At 52.9% G+C, this 12,552-nt stretch overlaps 1 protein-coding gene across 2 annotated transcripts in view; it reads right to left on the bottom strand.

The window, feature by feature from the left end:
* SLC38A12 (solute carrier family 38 member 12) overlaps positions 1 to 12,552 on the bottom strand; it is a 63,805-nt gene that overhangs the window by 16,275 nt on the left and 34,978 nt on the right. For both annotated transcript variants that reach the window (XM_035301698.3, XM_078374560.1), the window contains exon 9: positions 3,516 to 3,609. In XM_035301698.3, coding sequence (XP_035157589.3) covers positions 3,516 to 3,609 — 94 coding nt within the window. The remainder of the gene's footprint in view (positions 1 to 3,515; positions 3,610 to 12,552) is intronic.

Below are 12,552 nucleotides of genomic sequence, written 5' to 3'. Positions count from 1 at the left end.
CTCCTTTCAACAGATGGCAGAACTAATTCCTAATTAAGCCCAAGAAAGTTTCCGGCTCAGCACATTTATTTATGATTTTCCGGTCCCTTTGGTGCTCATTCTTCCCCTTTGTCTTCCTGGAACCCAAGCCAGCTTATTGCCAACCCTGAGCTCCCGACTCTGCTTTTGGGAAAGCATGGCCTCATCTGGGGAGACGGGAGAGGAGAGAGGGGAGAGGAAGGGGTACGGCAGGAGTGTGGGAAGGAGGGAGGGGTGTGCGGGACTCGGTCATAGCTGCTTTTAAGACAGAAAGAAAAGGGAGTCTGTGGCGAACTGACAACTTGGCACAGACTTGAGAGGACAAACAGGCTTCTGAGGTCCACCGCCTTTAGGGTGGTTCTCAAAAAACTGCCTGAGTTTGGCCCAGAGGTGAGAAACCCTCATGGGGTCCCTCCCCCAAGCAGGGCTGCCAGCTCTGTGTGGCTTGGTGGCTCCAGGGGACCTCCGACCTCCATCCCCATCATCCCCTCCTGAGCCTCGCTGCTGTCTAGGGTTGGGAGGGGAACACACCTGCCTCCAGAGCTGGGAAGAAAAACGCCCCAGTGGCCCCAGTGCTGCTGGCTGCTGGGAACAGAACCCTAGACCTGGCTGCATTTCAGAGTGTACTTAACTGGACAATGTTTCTTCTGGCGAGAGGGCTGTGTCATGGAAAGGTTTGCTTTTTAAGCCCAGAGGTCTGAGTCTCTCATGGAGAAAAATCACTCCTGTGCTGTCGCCCCCAGCAGCATCTGGAGAAAAGGTTCACCAGAGAGGCTCCTGACATTTGATTATCTCTTGGATCAAAGGAAAAGAGAGGCGGATGACTTGCTAAGACAACAATGTCAAGACAACAATGTCATCACCAAAAAAACAAGTGCTGTCGACCTTCACGAGCTGGTCTCCACCTCCGGCTCCTGATGCTGCCAAGAGCCTCTCTCGAGGCCACTGTCACCTGCTCCGCAGCACTGCAGGGGCCCAGAAGCCTCGGGTGGGAGACCTGGGGGTGGGAAGAGGCTGGGGGAAATAGCAGTCGACTTTCTAAAGCAACTGTCAAGTCTACTGTGAGCCTGACTCCGGGGAAGGAGGGTCTCCAACCGCAGAATGGCAAGGGGCCCGGGCTGTCCCCTGCCGCCTTCCAGGACCCCGGGCCCTGCTGGCCACAGAGCTTGGCTCCTCCTCTGACCGACGCAGGGGTACAGCTGGCCTCCTGCTCAGAGACAATCACTCTTTATTTGCCCTCAGCCTCCTCTTCTCCTTTTCACTATCTTCTCCCAGACACAGGGAGGAATCTGTCGCGCTAAACAAGTGCAGGAGTCTTCGGAAGCCATTAACTGTCACTATCCTGGGTGTCATCCCCTCTTGGGCTGTCACACTGGCTAAAGCAGGAATGTCCTCTCTATCTCTCCCCAGACCGTTCCCTTACTCCTAGATGAGGAAAAGGAGACGGGAATCAGTTCAGCTTTCTCCACGCCAGTGTCCAAGGGGCCCTTCCCCCTCCCTGCTGCTGAGGGGCAGGTCAAGTGCAGCCAGTCCCCATGCAGGGTAGGGGCCAGATCTTGGGGCTACAGACACGGCTGCGGGAAGCCACAGGAGCTGGAGCACCAGACTTAGGCCAGGAAGGTAAGGAGGGAGAATGGTTTTCTCCAAACCTGCCTTACTGAGAAAGCTTCTTCTGAGACTACCAGGTCTTACCCACTTGGCCTTACCCAGAGCTTTCAAATACTTCATGTAAGCAGAGAAATAGGAAGGGCAGGCGGCTGAGCCCTGGTGTTTCTGATCCCTGCTGACTCTGACTTCTGGACATAATCCCTCCTGGCACCCGGGGAGGCTCCATTCTAAATCTGTCCTTGGAGCCAGTGGGATCCCCAGGTCCAAAGTAACAATTCTCATCTTCCCCCAGGTAGTCATGTTAAATTAACCTGGGGCTTTGGAACTTGTGAGTGAAATGTGGGAACAGCACTCACTGGTAAGTACATGACCAGATAGACTGAATGGGGCAGATGCAGCCTTCCGCCCGGTCCAGGGATGGACAAATGTCCTCCTGCTTCCTTGTGTCATCTGGATGGCCAAGGACGGGCTCAGCCCAGATGATGTGCCCCTGCGGGGGCCTCACAGCTCATCTCTGTCCTGCTCTCATTTCCTTGCAAGGACAAACCAAGAGTGCAAAGAAGTTACAGGCTGGTGAGTTTGGCTCAAGACAAGGAAAAACTTTCCAGCACTGACATAAACCCCTCAGAGTGGAGTGGGAGCCTCACCCAGTTGTGAGCTCTGGGACCCAGAGGCCACCCTGTCCCCTGTGCTGTACAGCCTGCTCCTAGAGGGGCGGGGCAGGGCTACCTGACTGCTGTGGCCCCTTCCAACTAACGATGCCAAGATTCCCATGTGCGGAGGCTCCTTACACTGACATCTTATAATGCCCTGAGTCTGGGGAACCAGGGGAATTGCAGATGCCGAGCTGCTGGAAGTCATTTAGACAGGAAAGTGTCCTCAGCAACCATGACCCACTGCTGAGTCCTGGCATGGAATCAGGATCAGCATGCACCCCCAGAGTCTGGAGGAGGGTAGAAGGGGCGAGCACAGTGGGAAAGGGGGCTGGGGAAGGTGGTCAGGAAGGAGAAGCCCCAACCTTGGCTCCTCTAGAGCCTCTGTGCTGAGAGGCAGGCAAGCTTCTGGAGCCTGGACACACCCACTCTTCCAGGACCCTCTATCAGAACAGCAACAGCCTTCGTTGCTTTTAGATTAAGCAGAAGCGTCCAAAGAACACCTAGAGTGGTGCTGGCCAAAGAGGGCCCCACCGGTTCCTGTCCTCCGTCCAGGTGGATCGGCAGCTGGCCCTTTCCCTGAGGTGGGTGGCAGGATGGTGTGGCAGAAGTGGACCAGCCCCCCACCACCAACCTGGTTTTCGGGAACAGACCCCAAGACTGCAGCTGAGGACAATGGCGCTCGTGCTCAGCAGGGTGTCTGTCAGTTAGAAGACGCCGTGGAGGAGGTGTCTTTTCATGCCCTGGTGGCCAGAGACTCAGAGGCAGAGAGTGGCTGTTGCCAAGGCCCACTGGCTTTTATGGTTATGCCACATAGCACACTCATGAGAATGCAGAGCTATGACGCCACCATGCCCTGCAGGGCACAGTCCAACCCAGGCCTTTCAGAGCCCCCCTGCCAGCCTGTGGGTCAGAGGGCACCCAGGATGGTTGTATGAGAAAGAAGCCGGTCCTAGAATCAACAGGCCTGGGCTCTAGCCCCAGCTCCAGCCATACTATATGACCTTCAAAAAAATCACCTTTTTTTGTGCCAAATTTCCCCAGCAGTACAAGGCAAGCTGAGTGCCTGCCCTCTCCTTGTCCTTTGGATAGGTGGGAAGACCAGACAGGCCTGAGTCAACAGAAACCAATACCACACTCCAGCTATGGCTGGGGGCCCTGCATGGGCTCTCACGAAAGGTGATGGAAGGGAGGAGAGGGGAAAGGGCAGAGACTTGAGATGTTTCTCAGACTCACCGATCCATCTCATTAGAGAGGTCAGGATCTGCAGGTACTTGGTCTTCTGGACGTCAAAGAAGGTGAACGGTCCAAGGAGGAGAGTGAAGATCGCCTGGGGGATGGAAACAAGAGTAAGGGGGGCGCAGGCCATACCAGCAGACCGTCTGCACGTGGAGGATGCTGCTGCTCACGCGGCCTCTACCCACAGCTAAGGCTGGGCCTGACTTGGGCACACCTGGACTGGCAGGGGTTCCCTGGGGTCACCTTGGGTCAGTGCCAGTGCCAGGGGTGGAACAAGAGCTCCAGAGCCATGCTTCTCTGCTGCTGCTCATATGTACTGTTCCGACAATCCTGTGCCTCCTAGGCAAGGCCCAGGTGTCATCCCAGGGACCCCATGCATCCTGCTCTCTTCAGCAAACACGGATTGAAGATCCACGGTTGCCTACTCTCAAGCTGCCCATGAGCATGAACTAGAGATGCAACAGCAAGAAGGATCCAAAAGAAACACCAGCCATGTGTCTGGTTTTGTTTACTGGGAAGAAAGGACACAGTGTGGAGGGGCCCCAGGAGCCCAGACAAAGGCTCACAGGAGAGGATGTCCCTTCTGAAGGACTTGGAGAGGAGTGATCGGGATGTGCCTCGGCCGCGTTTTTAGCTTCAAGAGAAGAAGCCTGGAGAACAAGAGCCCCTGGCTTGCAGGGCAGGCCCCTTGGAAGTACCCAGGATGACCAAGGAAAGGAGTCGCATCTAGCAAAACCAGGGCGAAGAAGTTCGGGAGTGAGGATGGGACCCAGGCAGAGAAGGGGGTGCTGGTCGGCATGGGTCCTCTCGTTTCTCTTTGGAGAAAAGGGGAAAGTGTTGAGTTAAAAAACAAAAGTCAAACTGTGTCCCAGAAAACTGGTATGTGGGAAATGGGAACCTTCCTTGCAAAAGAAAATGGGGGTAAACGTGGTAGAGCAGAGACTGGGGTGTGGGGAAGGTTAGGATTTTCATGCCAAATTGGTTGCTCGGGGAGTAGAGGAATTAAGAGCTGCTCGTTGCAGTTAAGATGATGGTACCATTTCCAATCTGCCACTCGGAAGCAGCGTGAGGCATCAGACCTTATTAACATTTACACAGTGCCATTTCACCACGTTAATGCTAATGACACTCACCAGAGATGCAGCAGGCAGCTCGGAAGCCTGAATGAATGTGGGGAGAGGGCCCGCTTGGGGAGTCAGGCTCTGGTTTGTCATCTGGGTGAATCCATCACAGCTGCTCAGCTCTCAGCCAGCCCCTGTGACGGGCAGGCGGGTGCCCCACAGAAGGGGGGCTGAGCCTGTCCCACCCCCCACCTCTGGCCATAAGGAGGGCAGGATGTGGAAGAAGCTGTGACCTCTTATCCAAGCCCATTATCACTGTGAGGATGAGTGACTCGGAGGATTGAATGCTGCTTAAGGAAAGGCTCTAATTAGCTGGGCTGGAGAAGGCGACCTGGCAGTCACCAGGCGAGGAAGGCTCTGGAAAGAAGAGCTTTCTGCTGGGGGCCTCAGATGGCCCTGCTTCCGCTCAGGAGAGAAGAAAGCAGCCTTTCTATCAGGTTGTGGGGACTGGGCAGGGGAAGGCAGAGGAAAGGGCTCTCCTCGCAAAAGCAATGGACAGCCTCCGCCATCCCCTCAGCCCAGGGAGAGGAGCTGGGGTCACAGTAACGCATGCAGAACACCAACTCTGGCAGAGCAGGTCTGCACGCAGCACCATCAGTAAGTCATTTAGGAAAATTACCACTTCAGGGAAACTTTCCACTGATGAATTTCTTTTGAAGGATGAAGAGAGAGATGTCAGGTAGAAGAATGCATAAACACAGAGCGACCTGCCACAAACGTTTCCAGGTAACTGTGGTCTGCCGGAAACTGGACTCCTGGTGTGCCTGGGTATTTGGGTAGTTTGCCTCTGACCTGTGATGCCTCTGGCTGAAATCACCGTCCTCCAGCTGTGGAGGCTGGAGATCGTGAGGTGCTTATGTGGGAGGTCAGAACTCACCTCAGAAGCCTAAAGACTGGTTTTTAGAAGGTTCTACACCGTAAAAACAGAGGGGCAGCAGAACCACCCCCGAAGGCAGGCAGAGAATGCTCCTGCAGGCTGCCTGGGTCCCATCCCAGGGCCCCTTTGTCCTTGTCCTTGGCAGATGCTTGTCAAGATCCTAGGACACACAAGGCCCTATTCTGTAAAACCCTGTATGGATGAATTCCAGCCTGCTAACAGCATCCCTCTATTTAATCAGATGTGCCTCCAAAAGATATTGTAAGTGGCATGTATGAGGTGCCACTTGAGTGACCAGGAATATGAATCTAGAGGAGTTGGAATGAGGGCTCACACCCGCTTAGTGTTCTCAGACCCAGTTCTGGGGACAGCAGGTCTGTCCTCAGCATGGGAACTGGCAGCGAAGGACTCTTCTGGAAGATCTGGCCAATGGCTGTGACATCCATAGCTGGATGTGGTTGAAATGTGACTTTTCTTTTCATGTTCAGGAGTACAGACCGACCACAAGGCTTGGGAAGGCTCAGGGCCCACTCAGTCACAGCAAACACGCACAGACTGCCAAACAGCAGCCCTTCTATGGGGCCATGAGCTCACGCATCAGAGCGCCCAGATGAAGATGCAGACTGTGAGCTGGGGCTAATTAAGGAACAGGTGTCCTCTGCAAATTAGTTAGAGCCAGAACTCAGCAACTGCAGGAGCAGGCATTCGGAGTGACAAAGGGTGAGGACAGAGGCGGTGGCATGCGCTGCCATGCCACAGTGTGGCTGCTAAGGTCTCAGGGAGGGAGGGGAGTGGGAGAAGGAACAGTCCCCATCTCCAGATGGTCTAGCAGGGGCAGTGTCCGTCTCTGAATGCTCAACAGCCAAGCGTGGCACTTTGTGTTTTCTTTTCTTTTTAGAACAGGAGACATACAAAGCCAAGAGACAGCCTACTCTCTTGGGTCTTCCAGTCTAGCCCATATGACATTATAAATTAGCTGGCTCCTGAGCAATTTCCAACCCCCAAATGCCATTGATCAGTTCAAACTCAGTCTCTGTTCAAGGACTCTTATAGCTCAACTCATTACAGGAGGCAGAGACATGAGTCGCTGCAGCCAAGCACATTTCTAAAAAAAAAAAAAGCACAACTCTGATTTCTAATAAAATCTTCAAACTGGTCATTGGGAATAAAGTCCGGGACAGACCCAGGAGGGTACAAACGGGCCCGTTCAGATCCTCTTTCTTTTTGGGTCAGTGAGTTTAGATGACACACCAGGGCCCCACAGCAGCCTTGCTGAAGTCTTGATGGAGACAAGGAGGCTCACATTCCCAGGGCACTGCAGACAATGCTCAGCCACAGTTCTTTTAGAACATTCTGGAGTCTATAGCTCAATAGGGCTGTCTGTCCTCCCGTGTCCCTTAAATGCACTGCCCACCTCCAGTTGCTCCAGACTTCCACCTATCTGACTCCTTCCTTGTTCTCTGCATTAGGTTCCCAGGGATGCTATTACAGATGACCACAAACTGGGGGGCTTCAAACCACAGATGTGTGTTCTCTCCCAGCCAGAAGTGCTCTCTCTTGCAAGGCAAGGCTCCCAATAGGAGCCCCACAGGACAGAGCCCAGTCCTACACACGCATTCAGGATGGCACGGGCAGAGGGGAGTCATTCCTCCAGACGCCACCGGAAATGAGATTTAACCACACAGTAGGGAGTAAAGAGAGTGCCTAATCTCAACCCCAGCCCTCTGTCCCCTGGACAGGAAAGAAATCCCCTCTTCAGAATCAGAGACTCAAAGATGTGGGGAAGGGACCCTGCAGCCTCATGGGGGCCTGGCGTGGGATGTGCCTGGAAATTCCCTGGACAGGATTTGGCTTTGCCAAGGACCCGGAAGTACTGACACTTGTGCCTACTTGAGTAGCCTGGCATCTGGGTACCAAAGGCTCAGGAGCCTCCACTTTCTTCTTGGAGTGGTTTGGAACAGACTGAATAGTCAGCTGCGCAACGATGGAATGGGAGAAACAAATGCTGTGCTACTTCTAGAATGGCTCTTTAAATCAGGAACGCTCAACTCACTCCTGCTGAGGCTGAGCCGTGTCCACCACCTGCCTCCCTCCTCTCCAGTTCTAACCCTACAGCACATGGCACTTACAGAAGAAAGGCTCCAGCTCAGCGCATTTCTGTGCCATATACCACAGGAGCCCAGGACTGCCAACGTGGTATGTCCTTTGTTTAACTGCATCACAGGAGCGTGTGAGTGAGGGTGTCAATGTCAGAGCACAAAAGTAAAGTGGATACTTATCTCCCCCGATCCCCAAACTTCTCTGTCCTATTTAGCTGGTCAGAGGAACAAAATGAAATTTTAAACTTGGTGCCAATCTCAGATTAAACATACTGTTTAAGAGGTTGCACAATCTCTGGGTCTGGCTCTCTGCCTGCAAGGCAAGGCTCTAAATAGCGCCCCCACAGAACAGAGCCCAGTGCTACACACGCATTCAGGATGGGGCTGGCAGAGAGGAGTCATTCCTCCAGATGCCACCGGAAATGAGATTTAACCACACAGTAGGGAGTAAAGAGAGCGCCTAATCTCAACCTCAGCCCTTGGTCCCCCAGGCAGGAAGGAAATCCACTCTTCAGAATCAGTGACTCAAAGATGTGGGGAAGGGACCCGGTTATAGATCTGTCATAGCCAATCCCAACCCCGCATCTTCCCAGCCCCTGGTTCTTTGATTGGCCCTGTCCCTGAGCTATCAAAGCTGCCCTGTGATAGTATCACTGCCCAGAGCTGCAGCCCCTCCACACTCTGCCAAGTGCTGACACATGTCGTTTCATTTCACGCTTATGGCCCCCTGCAAGGTCACTGGTGCAGATGACGATGCCCTTATCTTACTGATGAGGAAACAGGGCTGGAGAGGTTCACTGACACAGCAAGAAAGCGGCAGAGGGAGAAGGGAAGGTCCCCCTCTCTGACACCCCGTCCCTACATTTTCAACCTCATGCCTTCACCCTCCTGCTGGCAAAGAATCTCCCCTGTGACTTTCCTTACTTCTGCCCTCTTCTGAGCCCTGCTCAAGTACCTATCTCCTCTGCAAGTTATTTTAATCCTCCCTGGGGCTCTTGACTGAATTATCAACACACAGTTGGTACCACCTGACATCGTTCTGGTAGGCTCTGAACTGCTGCTTTTTCTTGGGTTAATTTTGTGTCTCCAGCAGAGTGTAAGCACTCTGAGGGCAAGGACTGCATCCTTGTTTGTCCCAGTACCTAGGAAGGCTCTCAAAAATGGGTTGCTCGAGAAAGCTTTGTAGAATGCGCTGCATTTGGCGAGGGCAGTGCCTGGCAGAGTGGGTGAAGAGGCAGCCCCGGTCTTGCCAACCTGCCTTGTACACAATTTCCATGCCTCCTGAAGGGTAGGGGCTGGGGGGCAGTGCCTGACCTGGCAAAGCCGGCAGCACACAGGCAAGAGTCACCTGCTTTGCTTGAAAACAGCACACGATGTCAGGGAAAAACTTCCCAATGCAGCTGAGGAATCGACATGTTCTGATTTTAGGAAACACGCATCAAATCCAAACAGTATGGCTCTGAGTTTACTCACTGGCTTCAGGGAGAATAATATTCATCCCTCCACAAAGGACAAAGAGTGCACCTGAGAAGAGCTGGGGTGCCTGGCTCCCCACCATTACTAGCATCTCCAAGACCCCCACAAGGAAGGGGAGCAGACCCTGAGGAACTGTGACCAGTCAGCCTGGCTCCCAGAGGGGTGGTGTCTTAGAAGACATCTGCACCTGAAGTGAAGAACCTCCAGGTCTTTGAAGGAGTGATCCTTTCCACCCCTACTTTTTGGAGACAGTGGAGTCAGTGTCCCTAATAGTCACCTACTGCCACCCACCAAAATGCTTACAAGACAAAACTAAGACCCCAAGCGCTACGGGTCATCATCTCTCCTCTGGCTGGAAGGAGATGGAGTGGACTGCAGCTTCTAACTGGAACTCAGACTTCGATGAAATTCAACAACACTCATGGCTCCATCTCAGTCCCCTCAAAAAACGGAAGGAAGACAGAAGGGCTACTTCCCTGGCAGAAAGGGGAGATAGAAGGCTAGACATGATGGCTCACACCTGTAATCCCAGCATTTTGAGAGGCCAAGGCAGGCAGACCACCTGAGGTCAGGAGTTCGAGACTAGCCTGGCCAACTTTGCCAAACCCTGCCTCTGCTAACAATACAAAAATTAGCCAGGCGTGGTGGCATGCACCTGTAATCCCAGCTACTCAGGAGGCTGAGGCAGGACAATCGCTTGAACCTGGGAGGCAGAGTTTACAGTAAGATGAGATTGTGGCATTGTACTCAGCCTGGGCGACAGAGCAAGACCCTGTCTCAAAAAACAAAAAAACAAACAAACAAAAACCCTGAAGAAAAGGGAGCCAGGAGAATGAGGGACTGACGTGAGGGCTGGAACAAAGGACAAATATCCTAAGAACGATTTGAGCAACTCCACGCCAAAACTAACCCATGGGACAAAGAGTGACATACAATGACCCTCTGTACCAAGTGACAGAGAAAACACCTGGAAGGGCAGCAGTCAGCTGACCACTGATGTACCCAGGGGAGGGTCCCTCCCAGCCCTGCCTCCTGAGCTGTGAAATCGGACAGTGTCCCGAGGACACACACACCAGTGGCCAAAGCAGCCAGCAGCGGCCAGGGAAGCATGAAGGTGATGCTTTTGTGGTGTGTTCATCCTGGAGCGGGAGGGTGGCTTGGAACCAAAGTCGGGCGGGGCAGGGGGGTGATACTGTGACCTGCTGGCTCCCACAAACACTACTGAGGCAGTGGACTGGTTGGTTACTACGTGGGCAGTTCTCTAAGTGTGTACTTATTTATTTCCCTCTAAAAATACGGTTTTTGTTTTTTTTTTTTGGTTTTGGCTTCCATGGTGTAGGGAGATGGAGTTTCTGGAACCAAGAATTCAGGCACCAGCAGCTTTCTCTTTACTCCAGCTGTCAGCTCAGGGAGTTTCAACAAGGGAGGCCAGCAGGTCCACCTGGAGCCTTCTTACTCCAGGGCTGAGGGCCGATGGGGATTTCTCTGTTAAGGTAGCAGGGGTGCCAGAGGCACTTCTCACACAGCAGCAAGGCTTGAAAGGTCAAAGAGGGCTACCCTAAATGAACAGGGACTTGTGGGGGCTGACCACGAAGCACTCGGGCTTGGAGCGAGGAGGGCGAGGGGGAGCTCCGCTGGGCAGAGGCGGAGCACACACATCGCACAGCTGAGCTCCTTGATCCTGGAGGTTATTTCAAATGCTAAAGGAAAGAATCCTCCAGATTACAGGGCTGCCCTTAGTGGGCACAAGGGGTTAAGAGTTAATTGGGGTTAATGGCAACTCAGCACGAACCCGTCCCTACATGGGAAGTGAACTTTCAACACGTCCTTGAAGTGTAGTGAAGAAATGTTCAAGGATTCTATTTTCATTTCTCAAGTGGCTGTGAACATTGTGGTTTGGGAGTTTTTATTTTCCCAGCTTATTACAGCATCTGGGATTCACCCACAGGAAGGTGAGTTCTGAGGCAGTATGGGTCAGCAGAAGGACCACAGGCTTCAGGGTCTCATGGCTAGGGGGAGGATCTGCATCCTGATGACCCTGCTAATTATGAGACCCTTCAGGTTCCTGAACCTCTCAAAGCATGCTGTGTGTGCACAGGAGACATTCAACAGACATAAGCGTGGCTTCCTGACCCCATGTCAGCACACACCAAGTCATCAATCCCATCCAAACACCTCCGTGGGGGAATGCAGCACTCCTGAGGCCAAGCGAGGAACTCCATCCAAAGAATATTAAGTCAATACTGTTCTTTTTTTCTGAGGCTGTGTCTCACTCTGTCACCCAGGCTGGAGTGCAGTGGCACAATCACAGCCTACTGTAGCCTTGAACTCCCAGGCTCAAGCGATCGGCCCGCCTAAGCCTCCCAAGTAGCTATGATACAGGTGCATGCCACCACATCTGTTAACTGAATGCTTTTTGTTTTGTTTGTTTTTTTTCAGAGATGGGGGTCTCATTATACTGCCTAGGCTGGTCTCAAGCTCCTGGCCTCAAATGATCCTCCTGTCTCAACCTCCCAAAGTGCTAGGATTACAGATGGGAGCCACCATGCCTAGCTTCAATACTATTCTTTTTTCCTTTTTTGAGATAGAGTCTTACTCTGCTGCCCAGGCTGAAGTGCGGTGGTGTGATCTTGGCTCACAGCAACCTCCACCTCCCTGGCTCAATCGATCATCCTGCCTCAGCCTCCCAGGTAGCTGGGGCTACAGGCATGTGCCACCACACCTTGCTAATTTTTGCATTTTTAGTAGAAACAGGATTTCACCATGTTGGCCAGGCAGGTCATGAACTCCTGACCTCAAGTGATCCGCCTGCCTTGGCGTCCCAAAGTGCTGGGATTACAGGCCTGAGCCACCAGGCCCGGCTCCCAGTACTATTCTACCATTCTTACTTGACTTCCATGATGTCCACCCAAGTTCAACTATGGCCTAAATGCCTTTTTTTCATACAAGGTCTCACTCTGCTGTCCAACCTGGAGTGCAGTGGCGTAATCATAGCCCACTGCAGCCTTGACCTGCTAGGCTCAAGCAGTCCTCCCACCTCAGCCTCTTGAATAGCTGGGACTAAGACATGTGCCACCATGCCTGGTTAATTTTCGTATTTCTTGTAGAGACAGGGTCTCATCATGTTGACCAGGCTGGTCTCAAACTCCTGAGCTCAAGCAATCTGCCTTCTTTCACCTCCCAAAGTGCTAGGATTCCAGGTGCAAGCCACTGTGCCCAGCCCCAACACTATTCTTATTTGACTTCCATGACCTCCACCCAAGTTCAACTACAGTCCCAATGCTCTTTAGGACAGTCCCAGTTCTTCCCTACCAAACACAAAGGATCAGTCACCATGCAGAAGACATCTGCCAGAGAAAGAGAGCAGGAGCCATGTCAGAAACCACGTCGGCAGTGTGTGTGCACCAAATCCCACAAACTGCTGTCACGGCTTATTTGCCAAAACTCTGTGATGAGAGGCA

Source organism: Callithrix jacchus, chromosome 5, assembly GCF_049354715.1.
Source record: "Callithrix jacchus isolate 240 chromosome 5, calJac240_pri, whole genome shotgun sequence".
NCBI lineage: Eukaryota > Metazoa > Chordata > Mammalia > Primates > Cebidae > Callithrix > Callithrix jacchus.
Note: the sequence above shows the minus strand (reverse complement) of the source record. Positions and strands in the feature narration are given on the sequence as shown.